This window comes from Procambarus clarkii, chromosome 14 (assembly GCF_040958095.1).
Source record: "Procambarus clarkii isolate CNS0578487 chromosome 14, FALCON_Pclarkii_2.0, whole genome shotgun sequence".
NCBI lineage: Eukaryota > Metazoa > Arthropoda > Malacostraca > Decapoda > Cambaridae > Procambarus > Procambarus clarkii.
In genome coordinates this window covers 11,071,803-11,093,491 of record NC_091163.1, presented here as the reverse complement: position 1 = coordinate 11,093,491, position 21,689 = coordinate 11,071,803, and the positions used below count along the sequence as shown (strand labels likewise).

General features: G+C 43.6%; 1 protein-coding gene across 1 annotated transcript in view; it reads left to right on the top strand.

The window, feature by feature from the left end:
- Nucleotides 1-21,689, top strand: part of LOC123771439 (titin) — a 236,050-nt gene that overhangs the window by 108,323 nt on the left and 106,038 nt on the right. Inside the window, exons 28-33 of the mRNA XM_045763962.2 lie at nt 1,075-1,143; nt 3,735-3,873; nt 4,623-4,690; nt 9,236-9,487; nt 17,530-17,757; nt 18,804-18,904. Coding sequence (XP_045619918.2) covers nt 1,075-1,143; nt 3,735-3,873; nt 4,623-4,690; nt 9,236-9,487; nt 17,530-17,757; nt 18,804-18,904 — 857 coding nt within the window. The remainder of the gene's footprint in view (nt 1-1,074; nt 1,144-3,734; nt 3,874-4,622; nt 4,691-9,235; nt 9,488-17,529; nt 17,758-18,803; nt 18,905-21,689) is intronic.

Here is a 21,689-nt window from a genome sequence, read left to right as displayed (position 1 = left end):
GTTTGGAAGGGGAATCTCCTTCCAAATCTTTAAATTCATCAATAAATCTTTCAGCCACCGGTTTGTCTGAGCTAGCAGCCTCCAAATGCCTCACAACACTATGAATACCACTTCTTTTTCTAAATTTCTCAAATCATCTCCCTGCTTACCTTAAAACTCTTTCATATCTACATCACTCATTCCAGAGTTTTTCTGTAAAAGGTCTTTGTGCAATTGCCTTGCTTTCTCACAAATGATGGCCTCTGAAATGCTATCACCTGCTAATTCCTTGTTGTGTATCCAAATTAATAACAACTTTTCAACGTCCTCAAGTGTTTGTATTCTCTGTTTCGTGATTGTTGATTCACCTTTTGCCACATTAGCACTCATAATGTTCTTTTTGTTAGCAAGTACAGTTCATATCATTGACAGAAATTTGTTGTACTGCCTAGCTAGTTCAACAACCCCCCCATGTACCATTTTCATGTTTACAAATAATCCCTTGTTTTCCTCTATAGTCATTTTTACATGTGTTTTCTTGGCTTGAACTTTACCACTGGCTTTCTTGGGACCCATGGCGAGATATATAATAGCAACTTTTATGTTCAAATACAAAAAAATCCTATAAAAACTGTAATTTTTTAAAAAGAATTCAGACGCGATTGTCACTAGGTGGGAGGCACTGGTAAACTGAGGCATGATCGCCGTGCTACCACGATAGGTCAGCTATACACGTATCAACAAACTTCGCTTCTCGAAGCAAAGCTCGTAACCCGATTTGGATTTTACAAAGAAATTGGGCTTGTAACCTGAAATGTTTGTAAACAGGGGCATTCGTAAGCCATGGTGTCACTGTATAATGTAAATAAATAAATGGTAGTATTTAAGGAAAATAAATTAAAGGTGACCTGATTTATAGTGAGGTCATCATTTATCATTTGTTGGATATGAAAGGTGTAAAGCCTCTGATTAAGTGGTTTGGAAAGACCAATATATTTTCAGTTGCTCTGATGCAATCAATGGAGTTAAGTCATTGTGATACTTTCATTAAGATACTTTCTGCCAAATACTGAATCCCAGATATTTGTTTTCCAGAGTTACCAAAAGAAGTGAGATTGGTAGAACCACCACATCTTCCTACAACAACAGAGGATGTGAGCAGAGGTAGTTAAATTATTAAGGATGTTTATATTTAAACTCTTGTATTAGTATTTAAATTTCTTAGCTATTTAATGTAAAATACTTTAACAGTGGAGATTCAACTTTCCAAACCACTTGGAAATGAATTATGTTGATAAATGCTGTTTGTTTGGATAATCAAGTGTACTTTCTCACTGACAAAAACCAGCATTGAACGTAATGAAACCCCATTTTCTGGGTGAGTCCCGGAGGCTTCTCAAAGTTTACTGGGCTTTTATGCAAGTATTAGACCATAGCAACAGTCCTTCGAATGGAGTTCTAATGCCTAGCAGGACCATGGGCCAGAACCTGGCCCCCTCAGAGAGGCATGAGGAGCAATGGCCTATAGGAACTCCCATGTGGTTGGAAGCAGTCTATGTCTGCCATCGACCGGGTTACGCACCTAGAAAGGTAGGTGCCCCAAAACAGGACCCAACTGGTAAAACATTGCTACCAAAAGCTGAACTGCTAAGCAGAACTCCCCAATCAGAAATCGTGCTGACAAGCATGACGTTACATCTGCCGCCGCACCGCCTGTCTGTGCAGCTTTCCCCCCCTCTCCCTGGGAGGAAGAACAGGGAGCCCCAGACCCTCTGCAGCAGCTGTCCAACCTCATTTCTGAGGCTGAATGTCAAAAGCGTTAAATTGCCGACCAGGAGAAGGGAGGGTTGCTGAGGAGTCTCCGGGACTCACCCAGAAAATGGCGTTAAAAACCAAACCAAAGACAAGTACCTAACTTGTACCTAACCAAAGGCAAGTTAAAGATGGGATGTACCTGGGAGGCAGCCTCTACTCACGTCTCAAGTCGAAATCAAGACAATAGGCTTCAACAGACGGACGAGGGCCAGGAACAAAAACGAGGAATCAGGTATCCAGGACCCTGGTCAGCCTCCAAAACCCCCATGCCTGAATGTCAGCCCAAGACAAAATACCAAAAACTGTAGCTAAAACAGCAAACACGCAAACATCATGGGCACGAGGATAGACCGTAAGCTGGCTGGACTGGATAATCCTACGGACGATCTGGGAGACCCAAGCCCTGGAACATGGAGGAAAGGAAATCGGGTCAACCCAAAACGTGTCCCTGGACACTGAGGCCATTTTTTTTTAAAACGGCCTCATAACGTGCAGCACTGGTAGAGCCACTTTGGCTTGCATTCAGGGTGAGTATCCTTCCTGCTCCATTCTGCAAGCTTTCTGCATGTAACAAGCACAGTGAAGTGCAGACTCCCACACAGCTGTCATGTCGTGTCTGCCACCAACCAGGGTATTCGCCAGCAAGGTAGGAGGACCATTATAAACCCCAACTGGTAAAACATTGCAACCCAAGACCGAACAGAGCTCAAGAACTCCCCCTAAGAGAAAACAACAAATAATCAAACATCTAGTCAACCTGCACACCCGCTCATTAGCCCTCCCCACCCAGGAGGGGGGATGGGGCACCGCCTGGGTGAACCTGCACTGACACCAGCAGTTTGTTGACTGATGCCATTTAGAGCAGACGTTATCGCTGGCTTCATTCTCCTGTCTGAATTGTACCCTGTGGGGTTGTGCCTGCTGTGTGTTGGGGCATTGTACACTATAACATTATACACTGTAACAGGTGTAAACCTGTAAAACCATGTTGGGTGTAACCACCCAACTTCTTGGCTTCTCACCTGCCTGCCTTCTTGCTTTCCTTCTCACCTGCCTGCCTTCTTGCTTTCCTTCCCACCTGCCTGCCTTCTTGCTTTCCTTCTCACCTGCCTGCCTTCTTGCTTTCCTTCCCACCTGCCTGCCTTCTTGCTTTCCTTCTCACCTGCCTGCCTTCTTGCTTTCCTTCCCACCTGCCTGTCTTCTTGCTTTCCTTCTCACCTGCCTGTCTTCTTGCTTTCCTTCTCACCTGCCTGCCTTCTTGCTTTCCTTCCCACCTGCCTGCCTTCTTGCTTTCCTTCTCACCTGCCTGCCTTCTTGCTTTCCTTCCCACCTGCCTGTCTTCTTCCTTTCCTTCCCACCTGCCTGCCTTCTTGCTTTCTTTCCCACCTGCCTGCCTTCTTGCTTTCCTTCCCACCTGCCTGTCTTCTTGCTTTCCTTCTCATCTGCCTGCCTTCTTGCTTTCCTTCTCACCTGCCTGCCTTCTTGCTTTCTTTCCCACCTGCCTGCCTTCTTGCTTTCCTTCCCACCTGCCTGCCTTCTTGCTTTCCTTCCCACCTGCCTGCTTTCTTGCCAAGCCACCCGCATGCCTTCCAACAACTAGCGGTTAGCAGAGAAATGGCTGGTGTTCACTTCTATGGTTGAATAGTTCTTGGAAACGGTCTAAAAGAGGCCTGGAAGGACTGTCAGAGAGAAATCATTCCAGGCTGATTAATTAATGTTGATTATTTTCTATGGCTCACTGTCATTTAGTGAGGTTTGAAAAGCATGGGGTTTGGTCAACAGGTTTGAAAATATCCCCCATCATGATGGAGTAAATATTGACAATGCCTTGTTATGCTAAAAGGTGACCAGCTCAGGAAGGACGTTTCATTTATATTCAAATACCTTGTTTTTTCATATCTGCACCAAAAGTAATTATTTGTTTTTTATTAATGTTGAAGGTGGATGTGAGTTCCCCTGGCAGTGGATTGGAGACTGGTACCAGACTGATTTTGACCAGAAAGTCACCATTGCTGTTCATGAATTTGGCAGAAGCACTTGCATTTCTTCTTCTGGAAATAATTATCTACTTCAACATTTGTAAGTAGGTTCAGTATTTTCTAAATATTAAATGGTGAGACAGTACAGTATTTTCTGTGGGGAGACCCTACGGCTCCCTGGAGCTTATCGGGCTAATGTATGTTACATTAGACCGGCACATTAGCTAAGGAGTTCAGACCTACCAGGGACCAGCGCCAGAACCTGGCCCCTTCAGAGAGGTTTCAGGGAGCAATGGCCCTGGAAAACCCCCTTGTGGTTGGGGTTTTCCTTATCTGCCATCAACCAGGGTCAGGCACCCAGAAAGCAAAAAATGTTGACCAAACAACACACTAGAAATTGAAGAGACGACAATGGACCAGTATCGACTTGATAATGGTCCAGGATGAACCGAAACATCATTGTCTCTTCATTTTATTACAATGTATCTAGAAATACTCCTCAAATTATGCTAATATGTACCTGTTGATAATCCTAAAAATTTTACTAAAATGTATCTACTAATTTTGTTCAAATTTTCTTACAATGTACCTGTTAGGTTTTTTAAATTTTGCAACAAATTATCTACAGTACTTAAAATTATCTGTTAGACTAAGGATCTGCCCAGAACACTATGCGTGTTAGTGACTTCACAAGAATGTAAAAACATCAATGCTATGTACTCTCATAAACCCATTGTACCTTTTTGTATATATATATATATAAATAAATTAATAAATAAATAAAGCATAGCATTTCGGGCATAAATCATCTGTGATCAAAACATTTATTTATTGTATTTTCCTTTTCAGAAAAAAAGAATGCTATCGATGTATTCAGATAACTGAGCAGCATCACAACTTACTACAATACAAGAAATGTAAGTTTACTTTTCTCTCTGTGGGTCTCCCTCCCCCTCAGTAGTTGGTGTAGTCAATGCTGACCTGTCAGAACTACAATCTGGCTCTCTTCATGAGGAAAGAAGAAATTTGGAATCAGATTTACCCAAAACCAAGAAAACACATCAGAATGGTTAAGCAAAATGAAACAAGCTATTGTGTGAAAGAAAGAAAGAGAAGGAAACTGCTGAGGCAAACAAGGAAAAAGAAGTGTTACTGCAAGCAAACAACTCTAACCTTGATGCACCTAACCACCACCAGATGGCATCCCATGTCATCCAGAGCCCCAGCCAGCAGCCACCTCATTCACTCACTTGGTTTAGTTAGGGTTGCACTCTGCTGGAACCCGAGAAGCTACTCGATTATTCATCTCAGTGGTGTTGGCTATCTCTTGAACAATTGTTCATACAAGGGGGCCACAGCTCTGTCTTGTTTTACTTATATTTCTGGTTTGTATTTAGTTGCACCCACATTGCGTGTTCCCTGCTTCATGTTTGTCATGGTTATCTTCCCCAATGACTGACTCATTTCCTGTGCTCTGCCAGAGATACATGCTCTAAGGAAGTTAGATTCAACCTCTTCATGTTGGCTCCTATCAAGACATCTTGCCCCCCAGGTAGTGCATGATGGGGTTTTGGGAGTTTTTCTATTTCCCAAGTACAGCCTGAGGCCAGGCTTGACTTGTAAGAGCTTGGTCCAACAGGCTGTTGCTTGGAGCGGCCTGCAGGCCCACATACCCACCACAGCCCAATTGGTCGGGCATTTCTTGAAGAAAACTGTCTAGTTTTCTCTTGAAGATGTTAACGGTTATTCTGGCAATATTTCTTATACTCACTGGGCGGTTGTTGAACAACTGTGGACCTTTGATATTTATACAGTGTTCTCTGATCGTGCCTGTGGCACCTCTGCTCTTCACTGGTTCTATTCTGCATTTTCTTCCATATAGTCTCCTTTCTAGAGAAAACATTTGGAGAGCTTTTAGACGATCCCAATAATTTAAGTGCTTTTATTGAAAACTTCAGATTTTGAAATCAGCTCCAAAAATATAAAAATATCACCAACTGTTCATTTGGTGTTATTATGTTCTCAGAATAGCATATGATCTTCATTTCATATATTTAGAATATAGGTTTTCAGTATTGTTTATTGTAAAAAATGTTTGTCAATATGGCATTTGAAATATGTGCAAATTTAGACAATCAAAATTTATAACTCCCAACGTTTAGAGTTTATGTGTTAAATCATTTCAATAGGGATTGTAGAATAGACAGCTGTGCACACTAGATGTAAAAATGGTGAAAATCAGTCAGAAACTAGAATTTTGGATACTGAAGTAAGTTGAAATTCTAGTTATAGATATAATTGAAGATGAAGTTATCGACAATGAATAAGGCTGTTCTAATTCATGAAATTACTTGTATGTTGTAATAAACATTGTTTGGCATTCGCACTCAAGTATGTGAAAGTTCTAAGTCAATGTGTGTAGAAATGAAGTCAAGAAAAATTAACCCCCTAAAAAACAAAATATAAGGATAATTATAATAATTGCAGTATAATGATTTAGGGAATATATTTAGGGTATACTTTATATAAGTAAAAAGGCCCTAATCTGGTCTGCAATCATCAAAACAAACTAAAGATACAAGGAAAATAGAGTTTGAAATCTCTGAAAAAATCAGCCAAAATTTTTTTCAAAGTCCCAAGTTCTGAGAGTTGTAACTGATTTATTTGTTGACCAATTTAATTCTGGCCTCACATAGTTAGGAACAAGTATGTATTCTCCAGGATGTAAAGGTTACAACAAATTCAAATAATAAATAAAGGAGGAAAAAACCTAAAATCCTAAAAAAAAAAAAATCCTCTAAAAAAAATATTTCTTGGACATTGTTGAAAGTAGCTGATAACTGTCACACCCTCACTTCTCCAACATCCAGTGTCTCCCTCACTCATCCAACATCTTACTCACCAACATTGCTCCTCCCATCATACTGTTATTGTTTTTATTGCACTATTTACACATGTTATGTATACCTATCTACATGTTTTATTCACCCAGAACCATGCAAGTAAGCCGGTATTGTGTCCAAACTTTACAGTGGCCATCCTACACTGCATGAGAAATCACACAGCAGACACAAGACGAGGCTAAGATTATGTCACCTCTCTCAGCAAAATAGCTCCTCCCAACATACTCCTGTTGCTGTTATTACACTATATACACACATTGTATATACCCATGTACAAATGTGTTCACCATATAGAACCACTAAGCTAGTATGATGAGCTAAACAAGAGTGGCTGCTACTCACACACACAGTGAGGCTACCTCGATTCTCTTCCTCACTCCCTCACCACAATTCCTCCCACAATACTATGCACATATATACATGGGTATATAAACACACATTGTATATACACATTGATGTGGTCACCCATGTACATATGTGCTCACCATAGCGAACCACTAAGTTAGTATGATGATCAAAACAAGAGTGGCTGCCACACACACACACACAGTGAGGCTACCTCAATTCTCTCCCTCACTCCCTCATCACAATTCCGTCTCCCACAATACTGTGCACAGTGCTTATTATCACCACAATTCTGCTGTTATCACAATACTGGTCACCAAGTCCTGTAAATGAATAATTGATCACAATTTTATTTTGTAAAGGAACCTAAGAAGTCGTTTGAAGATTCCTAGATGGACGAAATAATGCTGTGGTGCTGTGGCTAGTGCTGTGAACATCATTGAATCACTGATATTTGAACATTGTACACAGTCATTATCACACTCAGACTCTTCTGCAATACTATCATGGCTAAATAATACAAGTAATATATATATTTTGACATTATTAGGCGATGATGTGGTCACAAGCTGAACAGCAGTGCTGTGAGCTCATGCTGTGTGCACCAGTCTTAGCTGCTCACTCAATACTCAGGCTCTCACACCCGAGAATGTGGCCCATGATTTTTTTTAAAGATGGCGTCTGTTTACAAGAGCCCTGAGGAAGCTGATGTGAACCCCATGTAGCCGTGGGAGTTTTGAATGGAACGTGAAAAATACAAATACCCGGAGGCGGCTTGCGCAAACCAGATGAGGGCCTGCAGGTGCATTGTGCAGTTTAAGGTTTAAGTAATTTTTTCATAATTCAAATATTTTTTAATTATACCCCTATTATACCTTCAATGTCATACATCATATGACGTTTTGCGTAGTTTAATGGTTAAGAATATTAAGTAGCTGATGATTCACAAGACATCCCATGGTACTACTGCTGGGAATTTTTATTTGTCTTGAATTTACCCAAGGACCACCATCTCTAGTGGCCTTGATGGGGACAGGTAGCCAGCAGCTTGTCAAGATCCCCCCATTATTCTTGATATTTTTTTCCAACTAAATTGTTAACTCTAGTCTTGTCTTGGCATTGCATGGGTTTATTACCCCTCTGACTATAAAAGCACCTCTTGTTATCTGTCCTACATTGCAGCTTGAAGCTGCTGCCCCTTGTGAGAGTTACATTGGACTTTTATATAAGTTATCTGGATTAATATCTTCAAATTTGTTCAGTATTTTAAAGCTCTTGATGAGATCAGCCCTGTCTTGTCTGGTTTGTATTGATGTTAGTCCAGAGGCATTCAACCATTCCTGATTTGAAAACATTGATAGTGCTTGTAAACACGATCCAACCTGAGTAATTTCTGTGCTGAGGACATGATAGTATCGTGCAGGTTCAATTAAAGTATGGTAGCTACAATTCTGTGATTATATAGCCTCACACCTATGGTCCAGTGAACTGATAAACACTGAGCTGGCAGTTGTCCCAGTCTACTTGGATACCAACCAAGCTTGTCAGACAGAGTACAAGGGGGATTTGTTACTTGGATCAGGGTGAATTGGCCTGCTGCCTTGTGGCAGATGGGAATATTCATAGGGTTTGTTTGTTCAGTAGTTATTAAAATTGAGTTGTTCATAGTTTGGCACTGAAACTAAAATATTTCTCAGAGGGAGGCCGAGTATCTTGTAGCCTCTTTTCATTGCAATTAGTGTGGTTTGGTTCATTATTGAGTTTATAATTGATTCTTATTGGCTTTCCACCTTACAGAGAAGACAAGGGAAAGTAGCAAGAGCCCTTGTCCTCACTAGACAATAATAAGTCTCTCACGAGGACCAAATGCTGACTAGGCTGATGGTTAAGCTCAAGCATCAGCCTATGGCTGATGGTGATGCTTAAGCCCAAGAAAGCTGCTGATGCAGTTACCCTGAAAAGTGCTAAGGAAAAAATTCATTGACTTCAAGTTCATCATAAATATTTGGTTTCAGACAGTTCATAATTGGTGTTTGCTTAGTTTTAGAACTGTGAAGCAGATTTTGATGATCTTTATTAAAATTTAACAATGCATTTTTATTAATTTAATAAATGTCTAAAATTTTTATTTCCTACCCTTTATTTCACAGACAGCTATAAAAATCTTGTCTCCTTGGCTGGATGCTCTTTTTAACCCATTTACATTTTATGCAGCAAAGTGCAGGAAGCCACAAGACATAGATGCAGTGTGCTCCACCATCAACAGAAACACTGACCTTCATACTATGGTTCGAGTGCTTGCTGAACCATTTCCTTGTCCATTCACTGGCCCACGCAAATTCACATATGAATTACCACAAGGAGAATGCAGTGAAAGTCTTTCAGAAATTATATCTGATAAAAAAACTGAACTGAAGTTCACATATGCATCTTGTGTCCAAAGCAGATATGATGCTGAAATTAAAAGTAAGTGATATTGAACACATGTCTTTAATATATTGAGCCTCTTAATATTTGAATTTCATGTTTGTATTAGTATTTTACTTGCAATTTAATTATAAAAAACCAGCATTGAATGTAATGAAACGCCTTTTTTTGGGTAAGTCCCGGAGGCTCCCCGGAGCTATCCATGCTGATATGGCATTATTAGCTTTCTGACATCAGTCAAAGTGCATGGAGTTCTTGCCTACTGGGGACCATGAGCCAGAACCTGGCTTTCCCTGAGAGAGGCACGAGGAGCAAGCATGATGTCATCACGTTGCCACGCCTCTGTCTGTGCAACCCCTTCCCCCCCTCACTGGGAGGGGGAAGGGGGAAGAGGAAAGGGGAGCCCCAGACCCTCACACCTGTGATCCAACCATCAGTTCTTAGGCTGGATGTCAAAAACATGCAGAAAACACTGCTGATTGGAGGGAGGGAGGGATGCCAGTGAGCATTCGGGACTCACCCAGAAAATAATGTTTCATTACATTCAATGCTGGTTTTCTGGGGGAGCCTAGCCGACTCCCAGGAGCTACCTCACCAAAGATAATGAAAAAGAGGTAAGGATCCTGTGGAGGTGGACACCAAACGCCCTAAACTCAAAATCAAGACAATATGCAAACCTGAAGGACCCTGCGGATGACCTGGGAGATCCATACCCTGGAACCGGAAGGAAGGAAGGGAACCTGGGTAACCCAAAATGCATCCACAGCCACAGAGGCCATGACGCACAGGGAACGGAGGAGAGCCGCAACCGGACAACAACACATGATGCACCCCCAGCCTGACCAACCAAGCAACAACAGCCCAAGGACCCCTCCGGAGAGTAGCAGATCCATTCACCACCAGAAAAGAAGAAGACGGCTGCAAACGAACCAACCTACCACCAGGACCAATGAGTAGAAAACACCTGCATCAGAGGAAAGCATGACGCTCGTCTACCTGACCCTGAGGGGCCAATGTCAATAGGAAAAGAGCCAACACGAGAAGAGAGAAAAAAAAGAGCACCCAGACCAAAGACCAGGATGGCTCAGGTGGTGCAAGAGCAGGCCGGAGGGGAAAATGTATGAGACTGCTTGCAGAATGGATCACAAGTATCATCAATATCAAACGCAAGCTGCAGTGGCTCCGCCAGCGCCGCACGATACGAGGTGATAGTATTTGGTATATGATGACGGTCATGGAACAACCATGAAAGGAAGGACAAAACAACCCTATCAGAGACTGAAGGACACCTATGCAGTGATAGGAAAAAATGGAAGGACCACCAGGAAACTTCATACTGCCACTGAGACGAAACACACAGGTGGGAGACCAACAACGAAGCCACCTGTGCCCCATACAAGTAAAGATAGACCGAGTCAGAAACTCCAGACATGAAGACTCGAGGAGAAGAATGAACCAGCCATGTACAGGGCTGGACTGATCTGCTGAAAGAGGCGGAGCCACGGGAAGACCCTCGGGTTCGGACACTGAGCAAGCATCGTCTGAAACCAAGGCTGGGCCGACCACCCAAGGAGCCAGAAGGACAACTCTCCCCTGGGAAGTCTCCAAGCGAGTCAGGACCTGGAGCAACAGCTGAACCAAGGGAAAAAGGTATAGGTAACCCCACCTCGCCCAGTCCTGCCAGTAGGCGTCAACCCCGACGGCTTCGCAATCGGGGAAGGGCGCCACATATACCAGGAGATGCCTCGACCACGCCGATGCAAAGAGATCCACTTCCAGAAGCCCCGAACGTCTGGCAGAGCCCACTGAATGAGTTGGTGTCGATCGTCCATTCTGTGGACAGGGGAATGAACCGGACAGGCCATCTGCCAGGACATTGGACATCCTCCGAACGTGAACCGCCAGGAAAGACAAACCCCGAGAACTCAGCAGACGAGTCACTCGAAGTGACCAGCTCCAAAGAGCCAAGGATCGCATTGAACCCCCCCTTTGTTCAGGCAATGAACCACCACCGGGGAACAGTTTGAATGGAGCCGAATCGTTGATCCGTGAGCGACCCGAATCCTCCGTAGCGACATCCACACAGCCGCACGAACTCCCCACACTGTGTTGTGAGCCTAACAGAAGGATGGACTCCACCACCTTTGGCCGGCCTGGTGAGCACTGGTCACAATGACCCAGCCAAGAAACGACGAGTTTGTGAACACATCAAGCGAGGGCTCGGGTAGATGCCAAGGCACTGAACCCCAAAAAACCCGAAGAGGAAGCCGGAGACACAGCAACCGATGCAAGGCCCCCAGAGGCCGAACCTAGCGGTTGCAAGAGAGGCAGATAGGGACATCCCCGAAGGACCAGAACAGCCAACGAAGCCACACCCGACCTGGCAGGTGGCCCATCATGGCAAAGTTCAGGCTCCCACACAAACCTTTGAGCAACCTCCTTGTGACCCAGGAGCCCCTCAGAAACAGACAAATGCAGGAACGCAGGCGAAGTAGAGCCGCCGGAGGAAGAGACAAGGAAGCGGTCAGAGTGTCCCACACAAGACCCAGCCAAGACCGAACTTGAGAGGGAACCAGATGGGACTGCCGTCAGGTCACCAAGAACCCGAACCCGGCGAGCTGGGAAGAACCATGTGGCCCCAAAGCCCAGACCAGCCCGTCGTCGAGGTAAGCCATAACCTGAACACCTAACAGATGCAGGCGGGTCACCACAACCTGAGTAAGGTGTGTGAAAAAGTGTTGCACCAGATTCAAAACGAAAAGAAGGCAACAAAAGCGGTAACCTTGATGCCCCACAACAAAACCAAGCCAGTCCCTTAACCCCGGATGAATTGGGATGTGCCAGTAAGCGTCCTTGAGGTCCAGGGACATCATCCAAGCATCCGACTCCAACAAAAGATGGACCTGGGACAGAGTAATCATCCGAAAGAAGGGGCAATAAACCTACGGGTTCAGACAGGACAAGTCAAGAATAAACCGGGGGTCCGCACAGTCCTGTTTTGGGGATCAGAAACAGGAGGGAAACCCAACTGAGAGATGAGGTCATTTCGACCAAGTCCAAGCGAACCCACTCCCACTCTGAGATGAATTGATAGTGCGCAAGAGAAGAGGCCTGCCCCGCCAGCCTGGAACTCACAGAAGGAGGAGGAGCCATCATATGCCACCGCAGGCCGTGTGAAAGGACCCGAAAGAACTACAAATCGTGGGATCAGGCGCGAGCAAACAGAGCGAGCCTCCCCCTCATCGCCCTGTCAATGGGACGAACCGCAAAAAGGCTGATGCACTTGACCTAACATCTTAGGACCTAGGAACCTAAGCATCGCTCAGGGCGATCCCCACGCTGACCAGAAACAGAAGGTACTGAAGGCTGTTCCTGCTCTGAATCTGGCACCACTGGCCTACCACAATGAGAAGAAACTTAAGTCCTGGAACGACCCTTCCGGGAAGGCCTTCCCATGAGCCCCCTGGAGGACTAACAAGTCCAACATAGGAAGGCAACTAGCCGAAGCTGCCTGCAGATACTGCACCACTGCAAACTCTGCAAACAGCAACAGACAAAAAGGAGAAGACAAGCTGTGAGCCAGAGTCCAAGCGGATTCCAAGGAATAAGCGAACACCGCATGCCAACACGTGAGTCGAGAAGCAAAAAACTCGAAACTGCATCCCACAGGAGAAGTGCGAACAGCATCAACAATGCAGATGATGCACGTGCTGCCGAGGGCAACACACATACCAGCCCCAGAGGTGGTCCCAAGCATCCACCACAAGCCAGTCCAAGGACCGCTCAAGGAGGGAGAAGAAAAGCAGGGCCGAAGCCAGCAGGCTACATGTACAGCGACCAGTGCAGTCAAAAGAGAAGGAACCTGCACATGAAGAAGCATCACCCCAACATTCTGCAGAAGGGCAGGGGCGAACAAGTACTCAATGAGATGCTCAATTCGCCCCCCAAGAAAACCTGCAATGCCATCTGAGCCTTCTGCAACTCAAGCATGTGGGATGGACAGAACGTATGCCACACCTCCAAAGAGGGCAGTCTGCTAACCAGGAAGACTCTGAAACTTCATAACAAATCCAGTAAGAACACAAAGATCCATACACAAAGGAACTCTGATCTATCACGAAAGCATAATACGGGTCGCACAGAAGGTAAGCCACAAGGGCTTTCTGAACCACATGGGACGGGATGCGGGAAGCCAAGAACCTCAGGAAGAACAAAACTGAAGAACGGACATAAATCACAGAACCGAACCCAGGAAGGGGTAGACGCCAAATTCAATTCATACGAAGAGGGAGCGAAGAGAACCCCACTCAGAGGGTACAAAAACCCAGGCGGAGTCCAACGGGGTCCATAGGTCCCAAGTCAACCCCTCCCGGGAATGTCACCCCGAGGACCCGGGGCCGAGCTATCCTCCAACCCCCCCCGCCACCCCCACCTCTAAAGAAAAGGCAGGAGCAGCTGAAAAAGCAGGAATGAAGGGGGCCAACTGGTCAGACCCAAAAGCTCCAGCTGGAGGACCAGGCTTGAATGCATCTGCTGCCACCCTGGAAGGCGACTCCTTCGAGACCACTTGAGTCTCAGCACCAACTAGACCCTCCCCAACTCGGAAACCTCTTGACATTTCGGAGATGGAAGCAAGGGGGAGGAACCGGATGATCAACAGAAAGGGAAGGACATGGTGAGGTGCACGGAACCAAAGTTGAAGTGACTCCCAACCTCAAGTCTGGGTCCCTAAAACCAAAACGGGGCAGTCTCAGGACATACAAATACAAATACAAATACAAATATTTATTCAGGTAAAGTACATACATACAAGGTGAGATACAAAATGTTGATGGATTTATAGATAGAGCTAGTACATACAATGCCTAAAGTCACTATTGCGCAAAGCATTTCGGGCAGGAAAAACACTAAGACTAAAACTTAATACTAATTGAGATTAAAGTATAAATTATGTTGAGAAAATAAAGAAATAAAAAAAGGGGGGAACAAGGCAGAAAAAATAGCAAAAAAAAAAACAATTTGGTCAACAAACAGCATTGTTTAAAATAGTAGACATGGGTTGACATTTTGGGGGTGAGGTAGGTTACATGGAGTTAATTAGGTAGTACTTAGTTTTTATCTTAAACTGGTTGAGAGAGGTAGAGTCTTTAACATGATTGGGAAGGTCATTCCACATTCTGGGTCCCTTGATTTGTAAAGCATTTCTAGTTGGATTAAGTCGTATTCTTGGAATATCAAATAGGTATTTGTTTCTGGTGTGGTGCTCATGGGATTTGTTACAACCTTCTAGGAAGCTTTTAAGGTCAGGATTGACATTACAGTTCAGCATTTTATACATATAAAATACACATGAGAGGATGTGCAGTGACTTAATATCTAACATATTCAGAGATTTGAGTAAGGGTACCGAGTGATACATCTGGGTACATCTGGGGAAGCAATGAACCTATCGTGTTGTAGCAACCTAAACCTTGCATGCAGTGCAGCTGCTGCCTGCACCCTCATATCATGATCAGTAGCTTGGGTGAACTGGAGCACATACAAACAACAAACGTCGCACGACTACAGGTCAAAATAATCACCAACCCTACAGGTAGCATGGCGGAGGCACAACCAGTGATTGTCACCCTGAGACAAGGGGACAGAGCAACCAACAGTCTTGCACGAAGTAAGAGGGGACTCAAGGATCACATCCATTAAATCACAGAGCCCCCGTGAGGTTTCCCAAGGCCTTTAGCCTTGGGAACATGCTAAGGTAAGCTCAGGCAGGGTACTGTGAACCCACGCCCAAAACTACCAAACAAACTTCTAACAGCTGAACCCCCTGGGACGTGTCCACTCACAGAGGCCTAGTAGGGGGCACTACAAGAACACAGATACTGTATATCTATATAAAGACCCCCCAAAGATAGATAGGGGGTAACCAACCAAAGGCAGACCTCCCACCAAGCAGAAAAAATAAAACAAAAGAAAAGCCCCGCAAGAAGACAATGTATCCAGTCGGAACAGAGCCGACCATTATTAGAGGCACCTCTAGTAGTGTGCACCACAGCTAGTTAACACCTGATAACTAGCTGTGCAGTACCCTGCAGTCGCTCCGAAGGCAACTTGTGGTAGGTGGCCTTAAAACTAAATGGGTAGAACACCTGGAGAGAAACGATAAAATATCAGACAGACAGTATGGTTTTCGATCTGGAAGATCCTGTGTATCAAATTTACTCAGTTTCTATGATCGAGCCACAGAGATATTACAGGAAAGAGATGGTTGGGTTGACTGCATCTATCTGGACCTAAAATACCAGCATTGAATGTAATGAAGCGCCATTTTCTGGGTGAGCCCCGGAGGCTTCCTGGAACTTATCGGGCTAATGTATGTTATATTATACTGGGACATTAGCTAAGGAGTTCAGACCTACCAGGGACCAGCGCCAGAACCTGGCCCCTTCAGAGAGGTTTCAGGGAGCAATGGCCCTGGAAAACCCCCTTGTGGTTGGGGTTTTCCTTATCTACCGTCGACCAGGGTTAGGCACCCAGAAAGGTAGGCATAACAAAACAAACCCCACATGGTAAAAAAACTAAAACAAAAAATAGAACAAAGAGGCAGAGAGGTTTTTTTCTGTGGGGAGCCGTAGGGGCTCCCCACAGAAAATGAGGTTTCTATAAGCCATTGCTCCTCATACTTCTCAGAGGGGGGGCCAGGGATTGGCTCGTACCCCCCAGAAAAGTTGATTGACTTAATTCCAATATACAACATTATAAAGTTTTGCTTAAATTTTCTTATTGGTTCACATTTTCTGTAAGCACATTTATTTAGTAAACACTTTGCTAATCGCTTTGAAATTTGATGATAAACCTCCTTGTGATGGGTATTTACATTTTGATTTTTGAAGTTTCTAAAGTTATACTTCATAGATCATACTCATATGCACACAATGTAGATATTTCTATTCTTACTGTATTAGAGAATAGAATACATTCTAGGAAGAGATAGTGTGTTTGCTAAAACCCACTGGAAGATTTTGCATTACTGTATATGTATAATAAGATATTCTGTATAAAGAAGATGGGACACCACAAGAGTTGCTCATTCTGTAACAACAATTAGGTAATCACAAAATAACTAATGACACATCCATAACTATAATCAATAGTCTATCTCTTGAAAAACAGCCAAATGCTATGGTGTGAAGATATGTCTGATATTTATCCACAATATATTGTATGTCAGAGTATAGAATCTAGAATCCAGTGGGCAAAATTACATAAGTGACCAACATTAGGTGACAACATTACATAATGTTTGTCACTTTCAACCAACAATGCCCACTGGGAATATAAGCCATGGTACTATAGTGTCAATGCTTTAAAAATGTTTTTGTTAAAAGTTTGGGCAGGGGACAAACTGCATAACTGGAATGACAAAAGCTACTCAAAGCTCAACCATAACAAATAGATAGTAGTGAAGTGCTATAGCACTGTACCAGCCGAGTAGGAAACTGCTGCATATCAAAAAGGGAGAATGACCTCGGGTTAGTCATTTCACCAACTACTGCCAGAGACTAACATAAACAGGATGTTGGCTGCAAATGCAATATTAGCAAATATATGAACACCCTTCAGCAATGTTGACAATGAATAATTCAGAATAGTGTACAACACATGTACTAGACCAATACTGGAGAACACAGTATCATTTTGGACCCCACACCTCCAACACAGAAGGAACATTCAGAAGGTACTGTAATTAGCCACTAGATTAGTTTTAAGAAATAAAGCTTTAGATATGAAGAGTATTAAAGAACTGAATAATGATACACATTGTAGTGATTACATATGAGATATTTAGACATGAACAGCATGGATAAAGACAAGACACATGAAAGGGTGGGACAAGGGTGATGTGATAGTAGTACGTAGCTTCATTTCAGTTTTCATTACAAGGGTTGATCTTTGTTAGCACACTCTGAACCATACCTGGCAAAATCTCAGTAGACATGTTTTTCTCCCTATATTGTATATAAATAGTTTCCAAAAGTCCAATTCTGTTAACATCATTTGAAATATTGTTTTACCCACTACAGGTGAAGAATTTCATTGTGTTGCAAATTGGACAGACGGCAACACACACTACCTGATTGGGAAATTAGATGAGTTATTCCTATCTTTGGAAGAGCGCTTCCGGTGTTTTACCTACATCCGGGAAGAAGGCAAGAATTTTGTTTATAAGATGAGCCATGCTAATTCTGCAAGATGTGGTGTATTAGGAGAAGATGTCAATATTTTATATAAAATCTTCAGCATGACAGAAGGTAAGTGAGACAATATAGCATTCAGTTATCCTATTTACTGTTTTTCTGTAAGGTCATATGCTAAATGGAAATAATTAAACAAAAATGCCAAGGTTAATATGAAAAGCACCTTTTATGAGCTGTGCCATTTGGTTGCCCAAAGTAGTAAAATATGCACAAACTCTGTACAAGAATTATAACATTTAAGCTGGAGACATTCTATGCATCATCACCACAGGAAACATTTCAAGTGTACCCTGTAGGGTCATTAAAAGGTGTTATGGGGTCACTGGAGATCAGCTAAATCCAGCCCAGAATGATTACCAGAAGAACATTCAGTAAACTCTAAAATCAGTATAAGATTTCTACCTTAGAATCACACACAACTGCCAAATGAGGTTCCACGTAACAACCCATTACAAGTCCAGCACTTCTGTTCACCACCAGTAGGCAGTATTGTCTCAACAAAGCAGTCCTTAAACACCCTATTCTTCACAATCTTTTTGAGATGTGCGCAAGATGCTGCAAACACATAGAAAGGTAAAGTAAGAAAAGACCAGAAAAACTAAATGACACAACTTGAAATAGTGCTTTTCATGTTATAGTTGGATTTCTGAGCTGTTGCATTAATTTGATCTTGTGATAAGCATCACAGACAAAACTTGAGAATAAAAAAAATACAACACGCCAGACAAAAGTAGCATGCCTCCTGGCAACATACCAACTCAACAAATTCTTGAATTCCTACTGCTACATCATCTGACCTCCTGGTCCTCTGTCTTGAGTCACTGATACTGTCAGTACTCAGACTTGCCAATATAGTGTATATTGCCTCACCTCTCAGCCCGCATTGGCTTATGTCTGGCTGCATTTACCCTCTTGCTTCCTTCTACCATGTTTGTAATCTATTAAAAGTTTGTAATTATTGTTGTGTTACTACTGAGTGCATTACTTATCCTTCTAACTGGCTGTCATCATAGAATTACTAGACACTGTTATACTACTGTACATAACAAAATATTCCATTGAATGTATTAATAAAATGTATATTTTTATTTTCTTGTTAGAGGAGCCATTATCATTAACTGGAGACAACGACACCAATCTTACAGTGCAGCCTTCTCAAGAAGTCAAACTGACATGCATAACATCTGTTCCTATAGACTTTGTAAGTACTGTATAATATATAATTATTTTATTATTTTGTTAAATTTAATTTACTTCTATATAAAGTTACTGGTAAGGTGAACATTCATCAGGATTTTTATAATCCCAATCCTTCTTTTAAATTGAGCCAGAATATTGGTTTATGAATACAGTGGAACTTTGGTTGACAACTGTCCCTCTTTACAAATTTTTTGGGTTACGATCTCAATTTCTTCATAAAATTTGACTCTATCATTGACAACCTTTACCTTGCTTGGCGACGAGTTTGTTGATGCACGTATGGGTTGACCAAGCACGTGGTTCCTGGTGGCCTGGTGGTTCATTATAAGACTTGTTGGTTGTTGTCGTTTTTTTATAATTATTTTCTACCACAAACGTGGCCACACATTTACAATGCTAACCAACATATATACATTAACTTCTGTCCTCCATGGACAGGGTTAGAGATCTATTAAACATATAGTTCAGTGATTTATTGAACAATATATCATAGAAGGTGATTGTAGTGCTTTTAAAATGCTAATCCAATCTACAAACATAAATACACAGATTTACATCTGTCCTATATAAACAGTGTTCACTGTGTCTTTTTACATAGCATCATTAACGTGCATTTACAAAGGTGAAATGCAATTCTGACCAGCTTCCACATATCCTGTAAACAAATACAGAGCACCACTTGGTTTCCAAACTGACAGGGACGAGACCCGTCAGTTATCATGTAAGTTCGTAAACGAGATGGAGGGAACAAATAAATTAGAAATGTAAAAAATCCAGTGTTGAATGTAATGAAACGCCATTTTCAGGATGAGTCCCGGAGGCTGCCCGGAGCTATCCAGGCTGAATGAATATATATAACTTTCTGGCATCAGTCAAAGTGCTAGGAGTTCTTGCCTACCGGGGACCACAAGCCAGAACCTGGCCCCCTCAGAGAGACACGAGGAGCAATGGCCTATAGAAACCCCCCCTTGTGATTGGGAGCATTCTATGTCTGCCATCGACTGGGACAGGCACCCAGAAAGGTAGGCGCCCCAAAACAAACCCCTATTCTGGTGAAAATATTGCTACCAAAAGCCGAACGAGTGGACAGAACTCCCCAAACAAAATTATCAAACTAGCATGACGTCATCATGTCGCCACTCCACCGTCTGCGCAACCCCCCCTCCATGAGAGGGGGAAGAAGGAGCCCCAGACCCTCCACGCTGGCGAACCAACTGGCAGTTCTTAGGCTGGATGTCAAAATATGCAAAAAACGCCGCCGACCGGAGGGAGGGAGGGATGCCAGGGAGCCTCCGGGACTCACCCAGAAAATGGCATTTCATTACATTCAACGCTGGATTTCTGGGGAAGCCCCGTTGGCTCCCCAGAGCTACCTCACCACTGATAAGTAAAATAGGGAAGGAACCAGGAGGCGGATACCACACGTCCTAACTGAACAACCAAAACCAGAGACAAAACAAAGACCAAAACGAGAAGAAAATAGACCACCCAGGCCAACAACCAGGACGGCACCAAAACTCAAGAGCAGGCCAGAGGGGAACAACACCCAGGACAGCAAGTGGAACGGAGCAGAAGGAACCGCAACACTGAACGCAAGCAGGAGTGGCTCTGCCAGCACCACCCAATACGAGGTGACAGGACACGATCCCAGACGACGGTCCCGGAACAACCCCGAAGGGAAGACAAGCCAACCCTATCAAAGACCAAAGGACCCTTCGCAGTGATAGGAAAACCGGAAAGATTGCCAGGAAAACCACACACCGCCTCCGAGATGAAACACGCAGGTGGGAGACCAATAACGAACCCACCAGTGCTGACACAAACGACGAGAAACTAACACCACGATCGAAAGCGCAAAACGCGAATCTAAAAACAGCGACCCCGCAACCCAAAGGAGCAACCTAACCAGCTCCAGCAAGGAAGAATGATGCATGCATCCCTGAGGCATCCAAGAGGAGAACTACCCAGGACGTGAACCGCAGGAAAGCAAACACACCCAGTCCAAAAAAGGAACAAAGAAAAACCGGAACCAGGACCGGAACCCAGCAAACCCGGTTCCAAGAAAAGGAACCAGGAAGGCAGGAGAGGCAGACCGAAAGTCCACACCCCCCACAGACAGTGTAACCCGATGCCTGCAGGAAACCACACAGAAAATCACAGGAACTCGGTACCAAAACGGAACACCGGAGAAGTCCAAAACCAGGGAACTGAACATGGACAGAGGCCCACCGAAGCACCAAACAGGATAGTCAGGAAGCACTGAACCAGATACACAAATAAATGTAGCATGGGGGAGGAAAACGGAAATAGGTAAGGAAAACCACGAATACGGCCCAAGGAGTGGCCGAGAAGTAATGCACACGACCAACCACAAAATGTGTAGAGGAGCGCGTACATACTTGAGGGACCTCACGGACAGCAGGGTGCAGTCAGGCACCGAAGATAGGCAAGGAAAGTGCCCAGGTAGGGAAAAGACCCAGGGGTCGACAACGAAAACAAAAGCACCGAAATGCGGGGACATATATTGGTTCGCCAATATATGTCATTCTTAAAAAAGACGAATATCTGGCAAAAATGAACCTCATACTCTTTGACCAAACTAAATTCCAAAGGGTAACGAAGGACACTACAGCCGAATTGAAAGCAAAGGTCAGCAAATTGATCGAAACTGTGAAACCTGGATACGCGTATGGAAATGTCAAGACACACAAGCCTAGAAACCCACTTCGGCCAATCATCAGCCAGATACCCACACCCACGTATAGACTGGCAAAGAGACTCAACGG